Source organism: Crassostrea angulata, chromosome 1 (assembly GCF_025612915.1).
Source record: "Crassostrea angulata isolate pt1a10 chromosome 1, ASM2561291v2, whole genome shotgun sequence".
NCBI lineage: Eukaryota > Metazoa > Mollusca > Bivalvia > Ostreida > Ostreidae > Magallana > Magallana angulata.
The window spans coordinates 18550010-18568832 of NC_069111.1; the positions used below are offsets into that span (position 1 = coordinate 18550010).

The 18823-nt window shown below is 32.1% G+C and overlaps 1 protein-coding gene across 1 annotated transcript in view; it reads right to left on the reverse strand.

Moving 5' to 3' along the window:
• The window catches only part of LOC128160612 (uncharacterized), a 60703-nt gene that overhangs the window by 33909 nt on the left and 7971 nt on the right, over positions 1–18823 (reverse strand). The window contains exons 4-7 of the mRNA XM_052823962.1: positions 13872–14004; positions 7674–7781; positions 2314–2499; positions 1720–1821 (exon numbers count right to left, since the gene is read on the reverse strand). Coding sequence (XP_052679922.1) covers positions 1720–1821; positions 2314–2499; positions 7674–7781; positions 13872–14004 — 529 coding nt within the window. The remainder of the gene's footprint in view (positions 1–1719; positions 1822–2313; positions 2500–7673; positions 7782–13871; positions 14005–18823) is intronic.

Sequence of the window (18823 nt, forward strand, 5' to 3'; positions counted from 1 at the left end):
TTTCTATCCTGTATCGTGCATCGTGCATCTTATCCTATCCTATCCTTGTCAACTTTCAGGATAGCAGCACTGTATTAAAATTTCCTCCAAATTTTTTTTGTATGTACTACTGATTTCTTTGCTTTGTAATATAAATATAAAACCGATACACAATTTGTATGCGATAGCTGTATATTAAAATCAGTACAAGTTACATGTTAAAATCTCACGTTCTTCTAGTCTTACTTACCTTCATTTAAGAAAATCACGGAAAACAGCTTATTGTTCACATATTAATTGATGTAGAACCTTCCTTGTCGAATTATACCCGGTATTACCTGATACAGTATCTTCGACACCTTCAGTCTAATGTCTATAGCCGCTAGGTTACGGAGACGCGAAAGTAGATCGAACACGTAATAAGACAAGGTTTTCGGATATATCGTCTTCCGTTTATGTTTGATATTGGTTCATAAACATATTTTATTATAGTTTAAATGTTATTTGCATTTAGAGTATGATTGATAAAACTTATCACATTTATTCATCTATTGTTACTATTTATACCATCTAACACGATATATTGACGTTATCAAAAAACGGCAATTTAAGTAGATATGTATCTGTGCATTTGAGATTAGAACTTAAGTGGAAAACTATAGAAAAAAAATACACATACCTTCATCTATATTTTCTAAATAAAATGTACAATAATTTACTTTGTGACCTTGGATAAAATTAATGTGTACACAAAAACCCCGTTCACCCAGAAAAACAAGCAAGTAAGAATGATATAGCTTACAATTTTTGGGTTCTCACATATAAATGTAGTACATCAGGATCCGGTTGTATCAACGGTTCATTTATTTTAATGTGTTATTAAGCTTAATGAATCATTAAATTCTATATAAATCATTAGTTAATAAACACATTAGAGGTTGTTGTACAAACCCGTTATTAAAGGTTTTTTAGTTAATGCGGCATTAAAATATTAATGAGTCATTAAAGCGTTCTTATTCTTTCAATATTACCCATAATGTTATACTCATTAACTTCCGGGGCGTCTGCTTTGTTTGTAAACATTCTGCCAGGATGACAGACGCCGACGTTCAAACAAAGTCAGGTAGAAACAGGAAGACACATTTTGATACAAGCGAAATCTGCATACAGAGGAAGTCACCCTCGATCGCCCACCTGAACCCCGTTGCCACTGTGTTGTATTCTTTTTGTGACCTTAGATTTTGCGCATTTATTTCTTGATCTATATGCATTTTTGTTTGTTATGATTATTATGCATTAGCCTGCATATTTGAAGTTAGTATTAATATGGCTTAGCAAAAGTGCGTAAAATTTGATAATTTCATGTTGACCGAGTAACAGCGCTGTTAAATGTAGGTACACAGGTGAAGCCACTACAGCGAATATCGGCGATAAGAGAGATATGTGCCGGACAATGCATTTTACGAGTAGTATTCAGCTAAAAGTCTGTAATATCATATTACATGTATAATTGTTTCACGTTTATACTATTCCAATTTTTTTTGTTTACTTTTGACATTCGATATTTTACAAAAAGATCAGAGTTTGTGGAAATCTGTATTCCCTTTACCGAAAATTAGTGGTAAAAGCGAAAATAAACTTGTTTCTTTAATATTTGAAAGGGGTAATGTTTATAGTACTAAACTCATTCATTTTAGTAACCATAATTTTTTTGTTTCTAATATTTAGACACAAACGTACCTTTGGAACAAATATATTTCTTATTTTCGTCACAGTTTGAGTTTTCAACAATGATATCATCGCTATTATATCGACGGATCACTGGACACGAGCTGCTTCCTTCTGAAATGATAAATGAAAGCTTTTTATACGTTGGTTTTTTCTGGTATCCGTTACTGTATGTTTGCTTTGATTGCATTGAAATAAAATGAGATATATTTTCCCTTGATATACATGCATTATTCCAATATACAATGTACGTCCAGAAATGTAGCTTTGTATTAAGGAGGCTTGGTGGCCAACACATTAACCATCATACCTTTCTTAAATACTCAGATACATGTATAGTTTGGTAAGCTATAGACTATCACTTAGTAAAGAAAAAAATACATCTAGATCTATAGCTCTACGGGAAATTCGGATTGACGAACCGTAGAGGTACAGTTCCAGCCAAACAAAAAATTATATAATTATTGTGCACAAAGAGTTTCGCACGGTTTTTGGGCTTATTAAACTAGAGATTTACAGTACTGGTCTCCTCTAATGCATTGATTTTGTTTGACTTCAACAAAATATAGAACATGAATAAGTTCTTGAAAATAACGTTGAACTTACGTTTCACCGTTTCGATTTGATAAAACTGTCTTATGCCAATCCAATAACGATATGACGGATAAAATAAGCGTTTGTAGTTTTCATGAAATGGTAGATAATAGGCTAATGTTTCATTTCGTTTTGCACAATTAGACACAGCCTCCATCCAAGTAACTTTGTTTTGGAATTCTCTTAAAATGCCATTTTCTGAAATTTTAAGATATATAAACATTTAATGTAAATTTAAAATAAACCCCCACAATCTTAAAATAAGAGTGTATTTGATTTTTTTCTGGACGCATCAAATGCGCATCAGGTGGAACAAATTGTAAAGACACCTTGAAAAAATATTTCAACATAAACAATATAATATTTCAGGGTATTTTTTTTAACAAAGGTTATACAATCTATCCTTATAAATAATGACATTTTGCCAATAAACTTCGAAACGCCTGCGTCCGAGTAACTACTAATAGCTTTGGTATTTCAACACAGGTGATATGATGTCCAAACGCTTGAATTTTACATTATAAATAACTTAAAAAATAAATTAAAGCAATATGAGCTGTATTTTTTTCAAAATTTTATTTTGCTGCAAAAACCTGCTAGTATGATAAGTCTGCATACATTTGAAAAAATCATTAATTTTTGTCAAAAGAAAATATTTTTCTTCTAAGGAATATATAGAAAATCAATTTTTGTAAAGGGTGACAATAATTCAATTTTGCTCCAAATAAGGCATTCTTAACGGCCTTTTCCACAAAAATATTTCTAACAGAAATTTAAAAACCATGATATTTTTGTCATTTTAGTAGAAAAGAACATTTTGGTATAAAAACAAAACAAACAACATTCAACTTGAAAAATGCAGCTCATATTGCTTTAAAAACCTACTTTCATGTTCGGTATACCAGCCCGAAATAGCAAAAAGGTGGAGAGTAAGGTGGACACGCTTTGGTGGATCAAAGTCAGTGGAAGTTTTAATCAAAATATACGCTTGCAATGAATTAATATTGAATGATTACGTTAATAGTGAATTTATTTATGTGAGAACTTATTTAAGGTACACATAGAAAATAAGATTTGACAAATTTGAAAATGAGTCAGTTCGTTTCCTGAAAAGCGATTTTTGTTTTGATGAATAGACGTCAATCGCAACTTCCCGGACCTTTCCGACAAGCTCCGAAAAACACCTCGAACGTATTACTTAGGCGTCCATGACAATCCCCCTTTTTATCAAATTTGATAAAAAATACCGCACATTTTACGATTTTTTGAGATGTAAGCTAGACTTCATTAAAGTCAATGATATACCTTAAAATATACCACAAAAGCAACACACGAGGATATCTAGAAGATACTTAATTCACTGGGAAGCAACTCCGTTTTGTATAACATTCTAACATCCGGTGATGTTAATACATTCGATGTGTTTTTTCCGAGAGAAAAGGCCCGAGAGGTTGCTATTAGGATAGACGTTTGCAAAGCACGACCTCTGGTGAGAAAATCAGATAGAGCTTTTCAGAACAGGGTAAACACGGACATGGGTTGACGGGCATCGCAGGCGGATACCTTTGATTGGCAATCTAATTGGTTAATCAAAAAATAAATAAAATGGATTAATTGGATTCGATTTTAGTTTTGATGGAAAGAACTTTCCTTTCCCGAACGGATGGCGAGGAACGCGGTTAGACTAAATAACGTCATGGCTGAACGCAAAGGGCGAGTTATCCATAAAACATCGATTAGCGTTTTTATATACATTTTAAACACGACAGATTGGTAGTAAACCTTATATACATAAAAATGGAAACAATGAACAGGTTGTGTCCTACGTTGATCTATATTGATAAATGATGTACGCATAAAATAGAGAAGTTGAATTGGATGGGGGTTGCAATTTTTTTTTCTTCAAAACAATCTTTTATTTTAAATTCATATATGGAAGAGTGACAAATACTATTGTGAAATTTGACCTAAAGAACAAACCTTAGATTAACAACGCACTTAATACCAACTCACCCGTTTGAAATTAAATAAAAAAGTTTGCTCTTTTTCCAGTTAGCTGAAGCCAAAAGATTTAAGATCAGGTACATAATGTTCATGTATAGATCATCCATTTCAGTTTATATTTTTCATCCCTGCCTGTTCCTCTAAATATCTAGACAAACTGTTTTTTATTTCAATTTTAAAGAATATGTCATGAAAGCAATTAAGAAAAAAATTGAACACAGTATATACAAAAACGAACAATAAGCATTGTATCATTCAATGTTTAAAGTGTTTTAATTCCCGCACTTGCACTGCGCTTTAAGAGCTTGGGACCGTTCCTCACATTCAAAAAACTTACGGCCAGATTGAAGTTTAGTCCGGACTAGACATTATTTAAAAAAAAACAGACAATATGTTAGTTTCAATCAACCAAAAGGTGGAATCCTATAGTCAGGACTTTATATTGGTTCACATCTATTCATGTTTTTGGGTTGGCGCCAGTTTTTCCTTCTTTGTTTTGTTTTGTTTTTTTGTTTTTTTGTTTACGGAGATGGGAGATTGGAACTCGTTTATTTGAGATGAATTACGCAGATAATGTTAAAGGAAAAGTCATTTACACATTTACATTGAAATATAAATACTAACGAAACTAAAGTTTGTTTTAAACACTCACTTTATAACTTATCTTATTATCTCATCTTAAGGATTAATTTAAGGTTCATCTTAAGTCCACCGATAGGAACGAAGAACTACTTATTGTACAGCGTAGCCTTACTATTATGGTGTTATTTTTCTATTTCAAATAACTAGGTCAATGACCTACTTTTTAGGCAAGTGACCTTTAAAAGTTTATTGAAAAATTTGTCAAATTTGTCAGAATTGTCCGCCCTTTTCAAGGTTTTCTTTATTTTGCAATTATTAGAAATAATAAAACAGTTTAATTTGTTGGTTGACAAATGATAAAAAACGAATAGTTTTACTAAATTCATATTTCAATGAATCGTTTTAAGCAAATATTTAAAATTTGATTTAGTCCAAATTTTCTCCATCAATTTTCAAAATTCTACCCATTTTTGATCGATTTTTACAAAAAAAGGTAACTAATCGCAGCTCAAAACCATTGATTGCCTAAAACTATGTTTATTGTATGTCTTCTGTGGACATTATACAAGTTTATCTTTTAAAAAGATAGGTGAGCTAGCGCTGTAGCCATCATAAAACACAAAAGTCGTCGGTTTAATTTTCTAAATCGATTATTTATAACTAGGAGGGCACATTTTAAAACAGAAATTGTGTTGGGGTGGGGGTCTCAATTCAGAATGCTGAATCTAGAGTGAGCTTCTACTATATTTACCAGTCGATAAACCTAGTTTATCATCAAACTTTATTTAAGGCCATAAACGATCTATATTTCACATCTGTAAACCAAAGTTAACGCGAACATCTATGTTTCAGAAGTGTAAAACTATTATTACCAATGAAAACAACCATACGCCATTACAAAACATAATTTATCTGATAAATATAGTTTCACGATCGTGAAACTATCATTAACGAATCTTAACGATAGTTAACGAATGTAAATTATTGTTTACAGATGTGAATCTATCTTTGTCAGCAAAATCTATCGTTAACGTTAATTGCAGATAAACGAATATTATCATTCGTAAACTATAGTTTAGAACCATAAAATATAGTTTAACAGATAAAAACTATAGTTAACGAATTGTAAACTATGGTTTGCGATTCGTAAAATATAGTTAGCAGTCGATAAACCTAATTTATCAAATGTGAAACTATGTTTAGCTCATTTTTGTGAATTTGGCGTGCCATATCTAAGTTGCAATCGCATCTTTACGGGCCTTTCCGGCAAGCTCGGAAAAAAACGATTGTTTTCCGAGTTTAACGAAAATATACAGGAAGGTACATGTAGTTAAGAAAAGACATCTTTTTATTATGGTTTTAGAGATAACCCGGCATTGTAAGACCTAAGTCGCTGTTACTTTTGGGCTACTAATACCATTGAGCATTTATGTACAGGTTGAATAACGGAACACAAAGCTTCAGATCATATGTAGATGATAAAACCAAATTGACATGGTACAGTTTATCAACAGAAGTATTTCAAGAATGTCCTGCTTTGAAGTAGAGCATGCGTATTCCAGTTAAAAGGACTAAAGTAGTTGCTGGCGCTCTTACATAAGGTCAATGGTCAAATTTTCGAGATATTCTATCTGGAATTAAGGTATCCCACTTCTTATTAAATTTAAGTTTGTAAAATTTTCAACAGTATTGAGATCGTCACAATAAAAACATTTTCTCGTACATGCAAATAATTTGTGATGTTAAAGCTGTATTTCTTTTATTGAGAAAAAGGCATCTGGTGCAATTTATTGAAATTATTTGAATCCTATCATATGGATATTGTTAATACATGTATTTCTATATAAGTAGGTTTGAAACTACCTTTGCTTTTATCACAATAATGTGTTAAACATGCAATCAGGCTATGATGTGCCTATGATGAGCGTGTAATTATATACTGCATTAAGTGTGTGGTGATCAATCCGATAGTCCAAAAATGAAACAATAAACTGCTAAATAGATACACAACAATTTTCCGTAGGAACATTACTCAATAGTACTAATGCCTTCTCTTTTTATCTGCTTTTATCGGGTAACTTTAAGAAATTTACTTGACCCCCTTTTTATAAAAAATACTTCTCTTGTTGACATATTTGGGATATTCATTTTTGCAGACGGTTTTAAATATGATATGTGGACTAGAGAAGGTTTTCAGTCCACTTCGCTTCTCATAAACCCTTAAAAGATTTTATTACGAAAACTCGGTGATGCGGTGGCGCTATCAAGCAAATAACTAGAGTTGCACCCCTTGCAACTTTACATTTTAATTCAATGAAAAAAGAGGTTATATAGCTCTACGGAAGAAATGATAACTTGAAAAAATATCGACTTGCGGGCCTTGGATAAGAAATTACGTATAATTTTATACGAATTAAGATATTTTATAACCTACTTGTAGTAAACGTTATTAAAATTGTAATCTATTTTCAAAGACACTATTTATAAAGCAAGTGTTTTAAACGTTGCGATTGGATCAGCTACTCGCAGCTGCAGCCAATCATAAAACAGAGGTTGTCACTGAGTTTTCGTAATGAAATCTGCCAAGGGTTTATGGGGAACGAAGTGAACCAAACATTTTTAAGGAGAGCAGAGTGAACCATATAGCTTTGGCTAGGGAAGATGAACTATTACAGATCTCGGAACTTGTTCATTTAAAATTCGTAGGTGAGATAATTAATGATAAGTAAAATCTTGTAAATCTGAATTAAGAAAGGAATTTATTTAACTCTTTTTATCATACTTACCTTGACAAATATACATATTCTGTGATGAACAGTTAAACTTGACGGCCCTTCCAAACATGATAGAGATGCATTCTTCAATTCGAAAACCGCCCAGCGTGCCAATACTATCTAAAAAAAAATAACGAAAATGTTGTCCCCATATCTGAACTATCAGTCTAGATCTGTAAAGTTGATTTATTTAAATTGGAATAATGTGTTGGATAAAATTCCAAGCTCGATAAACGTATACTCTAGAGAAGTTTGCATATGAAAAGAGTAAATATTTGCTATCATAAACACTACTGGCTCTAAAAAGTACTGAAAGTGCCATTTTTTACTGATAGTTTCTGATATTTACTGATATTGTACTGTAAGTGCTGAGAATTGCTGATATTTACTGATAATTTTACTGTGAAATCAACAGGCATGAAATACCTTTTATTCAGCCAATAAAAAGTTAAAGAGCCAGTCGGCTCGTATATTTCTTAAATATTTAAATATCTAAATATTTTAAGAACCCATTGATAGTTTGCATTCTATTTTTGAAAACTGTGGATTTTCTAACATTTAGAATGAACAATGTTAAATTTTTAACAAATTGTTAAATTTTGAACGTCAAATCAACGACTTTTTGTAGAAACTGGTAGACTGATAGGTATTCCTCTTAATGACAGACGCTGTACCTTATGCAATAATAATTAAATAGCCTATGAAATGCATTTTGTGTAAATAATCATAGATTGTTATACATATTTCTGATAGTTCCCAACTCTTATAAAATAATGACGAGAATTTAAAATTCGCGAGGGGATGCTTCTCGCGATTTTACGCGGATATAAATTCCTTGCGTTTAATTAGGAACGTTTTTAAAAATACTTTGAACCTAGATTTTGTGAAAGACTTTTTAACATAGTAAATTAATGTCTTCTTTAAAACTCAAAACAGCCTGTTTCATATAGAATTGCTTGTATATTCTTTTGTTCATCGAGAAATGAATCAAACAAGTGAAAAGCTGTCAATGTGACAGCAAACCAGGTTTTCTTTAATGTGAACTGTATCCATAATCCATGTCAACCCGTATCCAGTGAAATGGAGTACCCTATATGCAATATTTTGCCAAAAAATTACTAAGTTCAAAAGCTGGTATTTTTTCATAAATTATCAGTAATCAAAATCCTAGCAATATGCACACCTCTGATAAATGTACTATTGATCTCCAAAAGAACAACTTTCTATCTTGAGAACTGTAGGAGGAGTTATCTGTACAATGAGGGTACTCTTTTGGCAGCCGTCCGCCCGCCATTTTCACCATCTTAATAACCGGATTTTTCCGTTGGAAAACCCGTTTAAAAACAGAAGGCTTTCATAAACAAGAGGCCCATGGGCCACATAGCTCACCTGAGGAACAATAGGTGTGATAAAAGCAGCTTAATGGAATCATAATACAAACTATCTGGACAATGTTGTATAATACATGACGATCTTGTATAAATAAAAATCCATTTTCCTCTTGGATATTCTTAGCACATGTACCATTAGTCCCTTTTCTAAAAGGGTAATTTTATAGTCATAATACTTGTTGAGCATTTCAGTTCTCAAAAAGATCCTATATAATTGTTTATGTATATGGAATATAAACTTATATCAAACTCTGAATCCCTTGTGACGCCCAAGTATTGTCAAGGGGCCAAAGTCTACACAATTTACAAGAATTACCCGGCTGATAAGTTTCTGAGAAGAAGATTTTTAAAGGTTTACTCAATATAATCCTATGTAAGAATTCTACCCCCCCCCCCCCCCATTGTGGCCTCACCCTACCCCCGAGGGGTAATGATTTTCACAATTTTGAATGTACATAACCTGAAGATGCTTCCACACAATTTTCAAATTTCCTGGCTAATTAGTTTCTGAGAAGAAGATTTTTATATATTTACTCTATATATTCCTTTGTAAAAATACGACCCCCCATTGTGGCCCCACCCTACCCCTAGTAGTCATGAATTACACAACTTTGGATCTTCACTACCTGATCATCCTTCTACACAAGTTTGAATTTTCCTGGCTAGTTAGTTTCTGAGAAGAAGAATTTTAAAGATTTACTCTATATATTCCTATGTAAAAATTTGACCCCCCCCCCCCCGATTGTGGCACCACCCTTTCCCCAGGGGTCCTGATTTTAACATTTTTGAATCTATACTACCTGAGCATGCTTCCACACAAGTTTCAGCTTTCCTGGCGAATAGTTTTCTGAAAAGATTTTTAAAGATTTACTATTCCTAGTAAAAATACGACCCCCCCCCCCATTGTGGCCCACCATACCCCCGGGGTCATGATTTTCACAACTTTGAATATACACTACGTTAGGATGCTTCCACACAAGCTTCTTAGCCAAATGGTTCTTGAGAAGAAGATTTTTAAAAAATTCTCAAAAAATTTCAATAATTCCTAATTAACTCCCCTTGAATTCCCTTTGCCTAAGGATGCTTTGTGCCAAGTTTGGTTTAAATTGGCCTCATAGTTCTTGAGAAGATGTCGAAAATGTGCAAAGTTTACGAACAGACAGACAGACAGACGGACAGACAAACAGACAGACGGACAGACAGACAGACAGACAGACAGACAGACAGACAGACAGACAGACGGACGGACGGATGACAGACTTAATGTAATTAGAAAAGCTCACTTGAGATTTCAGCTCAGTTGAGCTAAAACGTTTGCGATGCTGTATTTAGATTCATTTCTCAATTACAAAACAAATATACTGTCAATGCCCTGCATCGCCATTGCTCGCTGACGCCAAGATTAAAAATGTTTTGCTGATTGCGATTTTTTGGTTACCTGTTCATTTTCTGGCATACATATTGATAGATCCTTCTTTTCTATGCCCACTCATGAACATGATATGATCGAGTTCCACCCTGCCTCGCAAAGTGCCTCTGATGCAGTATGCCGTGTACCTTTGTTTACATTTTGCAATACCAGATATATGTCACAAATGGTATTTTCCCCCTTTTTTTCCCCTGAATATATATATAATATATATATACAGTCCAAATTAAAAAAAAATGTTTACTACATTTAGCCATGTCGGCTCTTCGGACAGTTATACCTGTCTGTTAAACCTGTAAAACTGTCTGAAGAGCCGACATGGCTGAAAGCGCTAACAGTATAAAAAAAATTATTTAATTTGGACTGTCGCATTCTGTGTTATTTACTTAAGTTTATATCAATTATTTTTAGAAGTTTTTTTTTATTGAACTAATAAGCCTTCAGCTGAAAGTATGTAGCCCCCGGTCTGAAAAATATCCGTGTTATATATATATATATATATATATATATATATATATATATATATATATATATATATATATATATATATATATATATATATATATATATATATATATATATATATATATATATATATATATATATATACTGACAATCAAGTTTAAACTCAATTTGTACCAAGGCATAGTTTTGATGGATAAAAACGATTACGACTTGAACTTAATTATTATATTATTTATTATACTTTTTAATGTCTTAATGTCAATTAATTAGACTCAGTTTATTTTACTAAAACTGTCAACGTGACAGCTCATTTTAGATTTGTTCAATGTTTCGACCAAGTTAACACGATTAAAAAATCAAAGAACTGAAGAACTGACGGGAGTTGATTTTGTCGATGTTTATTTATTTTAAAATCAATTATATGCTATTTTGCATGACAAGTACATGTAGTTTCTAATTTGAATTACGCACATTTTTATAATATGAATTTTTGGACTTTTTCGACAAGAATGTCGAGAAACCACCATATGAATCATGTTGAATAATATTTAAAGATAAAATTAATTCAATCAAACTATGTATAAGTAATAAAATATTTCTCGAAAATTGTATCGATCAAAGCAATATTGAACTCTAGTCTCGTTCAACCAAACGCTCGGCTGACACCGTAAATCTCCGACAAGGATTTACGGAGACAGCCGGATGTCGAGTTGAATGAGACTATATTGAACTCTGGCGTAGGAATACATGCGACTACAAAAATTATTTAAATTGTTCGTACCATTTGAAATCTGACTCTTTTCAAGGCATTTATAAATAAGTTTCCTAGAAAAACAATGCTTTAGGATACATTACATCGATTTATCAATTATTTTCAAGAACTTAGTCTTGTCAGCAGCAATGATTTGTGCTGAGGTCCAAACACTGTTTCACTTTCGGTTTGTCTGAGTAACTGCATAGGAAAGTTGATTAAAATCAACTCCCAAAAATGATGTGCGAAGAATAGACACCAACATCTGTTGTTTTGTTATGGAGACACTTCACGCACTTTGAAAAAAAATCATAAATCATGAAATCATGACTTCGATTTTCGTTAACTGATGATATGATAATTGGTAAACACTCATGAAAATAATTTACAGTCGTTTAGAAGTGAAGTGTGAGGGGACAACCACAGATCCAGTTTAAAAAGCAGTACAACATTCAAATTGATTACGGGAAAGTCCTCTTCACCACATCCAATAATGTTCACCGAACATATTAAAGTAAATGTTACAGAACTGAAAAAGGATGTTTAGTTGTTAAGAAAGTTAAATTCAATATTGGAAAGGTGGCCAAACCATACTGTCTTCTGTGGTTTGATGAAAAATATGGATTTACTCATGGGGTGCTTAAACATAAACCCCTCTCGAATTCAAATTAACAAAAAATAAATCACTTTATTATAAAAACAAGAGAGTTACACTGTGTACTAAACAATGAAACAGTATAATCGCCTAAGAATAATCATAAGGGTATGTCTTTTCTTGCATTGATATTCTAAATGATAATACAGTAAAACTCGGATATAGCGAAGTCCTAGGGACCAAAGGATTTACTTCGTTATATCCGTAATTCGTTATATCCGTATAACGAATTCGTAATAATAACTATAGCGAATTCACTATATACATGTTTTCTTTCACAAGACTACAATTTTTACTAATTGAGGCTTAGAATAAAAATATATTACTTTGATACATATAATGATCGGACTATTGGTCGAAAAAATTATATGAAATTAAATTTATTCAAACAATCATGTTAAATATGTTATATAGTAGTGGAAACTTTATTTAACTGAGAGAAAACGTTATGAAAGTGTTAAATTTCATTATTATTAACTTCTACGGGACTCAAAATCAGTTCGCTTTATCCATAAATTCGTTATATCCGAATTCGTTATAGCCGAAAAATTTTGCAAAGGTTTGTTAAGAATTTTACCGGGGACTCCAAAAACTTCGTTATATCCGAGAGTTCGCTATATCCGTGTTCGTACTAAACTTTTCGTACTTTACTGTAATGTGTTTGACATACTTAATAACATATATCCTTGTCACCATTTTTGTTTATAAGCACTACGTATTATATTTTAAGCCATTTGTAATACACGTTATACATTGATCTCTACACGAATTATTTTCATTTCTGGCATAGCCAAATATTTTTTTAGCAAATTGGCTGCATTCATACATTTACCTTGTTAAAAAAGTAATAAAAGATTTTCAAATACAATCAAAGAATGGTTGCTAACCGATGCAGTTCGTGTCCTAATATTAATGTTCTTAATGTGTTAATTAGTGATCTACATGTACGTGAGCTCATTTGCTGGAATTTTCTTGGGGTTTCTGATTGATATATATGTATACCGTTGGGATAAACAATGTTGATATGACTATTTATTGATTTTAAAAGTACTTTCACCAAACCCTACACAATTTTGTGCTGAAAAAGTGCTTTAGTATCGACAATATCAACGTTTATTATAATTGTTTTGATAGTGCATTGACATGGTTTAAAATTAACGCATGCAATTGTATTTTTTTAATGCGTTGTAACTATGCGTACATACATATTCATACGCGGACAAGTTGATTATATTATATTTCTATGATTATTTTGTTAACATTTCTTTTTAAGAGGGCATTTTAAAATGCAATCATACCCTTCATTTTGAAGTCAATTATTTGATTTTTTTTACTAAAGCAATGAATAGTTACTTTCATTCTAATTATAAAAATCTTTAATTTTTTCACAATTTCACCTCCCTCAATATGAAAATAAAATCACAATGTGCCTGCTGTGATGTTTGTTAAGAAACATTGTCTTATTATGAGTTGTGCCATTAAAAATGTATGGTGCTGATATTGTGAAATGGTTATCTACCTTGTCGTACGAAAACGGAAAAAACTGTTGCCATCTCACACAGTCTGTCTTCCCAAACACACAGAATATCACAGTTGTCAATGGGCAAATATGTGTCAGATTTCATTGATACCAAACACGAACAATTGTTTCCCTGAAAGTACAAAAATATTTAAAGCATACAATATTCATTCTTCCAATTTTTTGGGTACTTTGCGTACTTTCCAGTACAGCTGTTATTGCTTTCTCAAAACTAACCCATTGAGCACAAATTCACTTGTTCTTTTGAAGATTTAACTAGTATTTATGAAATATTGAGCTATTTTCTGTTGGTTTACACTTTTTCAATGTCGCTTGTATTGCAGAAAAAGACAAAGACGAGACAAAGAAATTCTTTCAATATAACGTTACAGAAGAAAGAATATTTAATGATATTCCCTTTAATCGTTTTGCAAGTGAAATTTGAGTTTAGATACTATGAAAAAAAATGCCACTTTCATCCTTCTGGATCGGTTTAAATCCTCATAACATTGCATTATAAAATTTTAACTTTAAACGCACACAAAATAAAAAACAACAACATTACATTGTTAGGGTGTATTGAATTTCAAAAACGCGTAATTATTATAAGTATCCCATTTTTTCTACAAGTGACAAGCGTTTTGATATCATATTTTTGTGATAAGTTCATTCAAGTATAATTTAAAACGAAGAATTTTTAATAAGTTTTTAAACCGTACACAAGAATCGTTATTTGTTATGCAACATGTGAATGTTTCAGAAGAAAAAAAGTTCGGGGACATAGTATTAACTAGAACTTAAAAACATCAATTCATATGACTAAAATGGATAACTGTGCTTGAAGGACAAATATTGCTATAAAGAACTATAAAGAACTAAGCATTCTAAAGTTGACGATACGATATCGTCAAAACTTAATTTAGAATTTATAATTTTTTCTTTTTACGTTTATAATTATGTGGCGGCCGCAACTTAATATCTGGCGGCCGCCACATAATTTATCTGGCGGCCGCCACTTATATATCTAGCGGCCGCCACATTATTTATCTGGCGGCAGCCACATAAATTATTTTGCAAAAGGAGTGTTATTAAGGATGACGTTTACTCAGAATGAAAAAAAATTCCACTGATGATAATGAAAAACCAACTATTGTGTGTTATAGACCTTTTATTGTAGTGTTATTTTTCATTTTCAAAAAAGTAGGTCAATGACCTACTTTTTGAGTTAATGTCCATTGTATATTTTTGGAAAATTAAAGGAAAATCACTGAAAATTGTATACTATGATTGAGATTTTCTTAATTGTGAAAATAATACAAATTGCTCAACACTTTTGAAAATAAAATACAATTTATGAATGGCAGTGACACTAAATACATACAAAGCATTAAGTTTTCCTTCACAATTTTTATAAATATTCCAGTCCGAATTTCCTCTATCACTTTTCAAATTCCTACCCATTTTTGATCCAATTTTACAAAAAATTGAATGATGATAATACAAAAACATTTATAGTATTAAACTACTTATATTGATCTTATTCTGTTGGCATATAATTTATATGAGGTCAATGATCAAAATTTTGAGATATGGTGTCTTTTCTCGTTTTTAAGCATATTTCAATATTTTTTAAATTCGTGCCATACGGTAATTATAATGAATAAATGAGGTAAAACTACCAGAAAATATGCAAAATTATATAGACTAAAATATAAAATCTTAGCTTTTAATATTAAATTACTTCCAAAAATGTTTTAGCAGAAAACAAAATCTGCAAATTTTAGTCCGAATTTCCTCTGTTTGGCTAAAAGTATATTTTTGTTTTGGCATAATTCCATAATATAGTAGAAATATCGAATGTTATGTCAATAATAATTCATTTCACAGATACTTTTTGTGTTTAGAACAAATTTTACTCATTACATTGAACTTTATAACAATCCGAATTCGAGAACTCAAACCCTGAGTAAACAACACCCTTAAGGTCTTCCGTTTCCAACGGAAGACCTTATTGTTTTTCTTAGGTTTCTTTTTCCCTATTATTAAGGTCTTCCGTTTCCAACGGAAGACCTTATTGTTTTTCTTAGGTTTCTTTTTCCCTATTATTATTTTTTTTTTTTTCTTACCGATTTTGTGCACGCGATTTCTCGGAAACGGCTCAACCGATTTACGTCAAATTTTCAGTTCTGATAGGTATTGATGTGATCCTTGTTGGAAATTTTTGTTGTTGATGACGTCACTTCCTGTCTTGAGATATCGTGGATTTATCAGTTTTTATAGGGGTATTTTGTACAGAGAACTCCTCTTTTACCATTTAAGATATGATGTTGAACTTTTCAGGGCTGATAGACGAAAGACTGAAATAGTGTCTAATGGTCATTAATCATCTTTATCTCAAAGAACGCCGAAGCTCGCCCGAGCTTGAAAATTAAGATAAAAAAGGCGTCGTGATTTTTCTTGGTTTTCTTTGAATATCTCTTTTCTTGAAAGCATTTTGTTAAAATATGTATAACAAAAAACTTAATTAAATCAAGAGCTTTCATTTGAGATCATGAAAAAGGGGCTGGCCCTTCAAAAGGGGCTGAGGGGGCTCTAAAGTCTTTTAATGATAACTTTTTACTGCTTAATATTTTGTGATACGTTATATAAGCAATTATGTTCATTCTAAGGTTATTAACCTAATCATGGCAATCATTTACTCCTATGTTACGTAATTAGGGATTTTAAGGGGCCAGAAGTCCAAAACTTTGATGCTCAATATCTCAAAATGAAGAAACATTTGGATAAGCAATATTGAACAAAAGATGCTCAAAATATTGAGTTTAACAATCTGAAACCATAATTTCCTTGTTATGCGGTTCCTAAAAGGAATTACAGGGTCGGGCCCTAAAACGACCCTCTCCAGATATCTCGAGAACGGTACAAAATTTGTAAACACTTTTTGAACAAAATGTGTTTGAATTGACAAGAGCTTTCATTTGAAATCATGAAAAAGGGGCTGGCCCTTCAAATAGGGGGCTGAGGGGGCTCTAAAGTCTTTTGATGATAACTTTTTACTGTTAAATATTTTGTGATACGTTATAGAAGCGATTATGTTCATTCTAATGTTATGTACCTGTATATGGCAATCATTTACTCCATTGTTACGTAATTAGGGATTTTAAGGGGCCAGAAGTCTAAAGCTTTGATGCTTAATATCTCAAAATGGAGGAAATCTTTGGAAAGCAATATTTAACAAAAGATGCTCAAAATATTGAGCTTAACAATGTACAACCATATATTGTTTTTATCTGGACCCTAAAAGGAGTTTTAGGACCGGATATCAAAACGATTTTTCCCAGATATCTCAAAAAACGGTAACCAATTTCTAAATATTTATTAGTGGTACACAAAAATACCTTTTGACTAAACTGAATGAAAAGGAGCTGATCCCTCAAATAAGGGACACCAAAGGGATAGATAGTATTTCACCCATTACTCATAGATCCCGCCTCCTTTTCTGGATAAATTTCGTTGATGAAGGTCAAGAGCAAGGTCATTCCATATTCTAAAAATCGGACGGAAGACCTCCTCGTTGCTCGCAACGAGATCGTGTCTAGTTATTATTATTTTTTTTTCTTACCGATTTTGTGCACGCGATATCTCGGAAACGACTCAACTGATTTACGTCAAATTTTCAGTTCTGATAGGTATTGATCTGAACCTTGTTGGAAATTTTTTTTGTTGATGACGTCACTTCCTGTCTAGAGATATCGTGGATTTAACTGTTTTTATAGGGGTATTTTGTACAGAGAACTCCTCTTTTACCATTTAAGATATGATGTTGAACTTTTCAGGGCTGATAGACGAAAGATTGAAATAGTGTCTAATGGTCATTAATCATCTTTATGTCAAAGAGCGCCGAAGCTCGCCCGAGCTTGAAAATTAAGATAAAAAAGGCGTCGTGATTTTTCTTGGTTTTCTTTGAATATCTCTTTTCTCGAAAGCATTTTGTTAAAACAAGTAGAATAAAAAAACTTAAAGAAATCAAGAGCTTTCATTTGAGATCAAGAAAAAGGGGCTGACCCTTCAAATTAGGGGCTGAGGGGGCTCTAAAGTCTTTTAATGATAACTTTTTACCGTGAAATATTTTGTGATGCGTTATAGAAGCAATTAAGTTTATTATTAGGTCATTAACCTAATCATGGCAATCATTTACTCCTATGCTACGTAATTAGGGATTTTAAGGGGCCAGAAGTCCAAAACTTTGATGCTCAATATCTCAAAATGAAGAAACATTTGGATAAGCAATATTGAACAAAAGATGATCAAAATATTGAGCTTAACAATCTGAAACCATAATTTCCTTGTTATGCGGTCCCTAAAAGGAGTTACAGGGTTGGCCCCTAAAACGACCCTCTCCAGATATCTTGAGAACGGTAAATAATTTGTAAACACTTATTGAACAAAATGTGTTTGAATTGACAAGAGCTTTCATTTGAAATCATATAAAAGGGGCTGGCCCTTCAAATTCGGGGCTGAGGGGGCTCTAAAGTCTTTAAATGATAACTTTTTACTGTTAAATATTTTGTGATGCGTTATAGAAGCAATAATGTTTATTCTTAGGTCATTAACCTAATCATGGCAATCATTTACTCCTATGTTACGTAATTAGGGATTTTAAGGGGCCAGAAGTCCAAAACTTTGATGCTCAATATCTCAAAATGAAGAAACATTTGGATAAGCAATATTGAACAAAAGATGATCAAAATATTGAGCTTAACAATCTGAAACCATAATTTCATTGTTATGCGGTCCCTAAAAGGAGTTACAGGGTTGGCCCCTAAAACGACCCTCTCCAGATATCTCGAGAACGGTACAAAATTTGTAAACACTTTTTGAACAAAATGTGTTTGAATTAACAAGAGCTTTCATTTGAAATCATAAAAAAGGGGCTGGCCCTTCAAAATAGG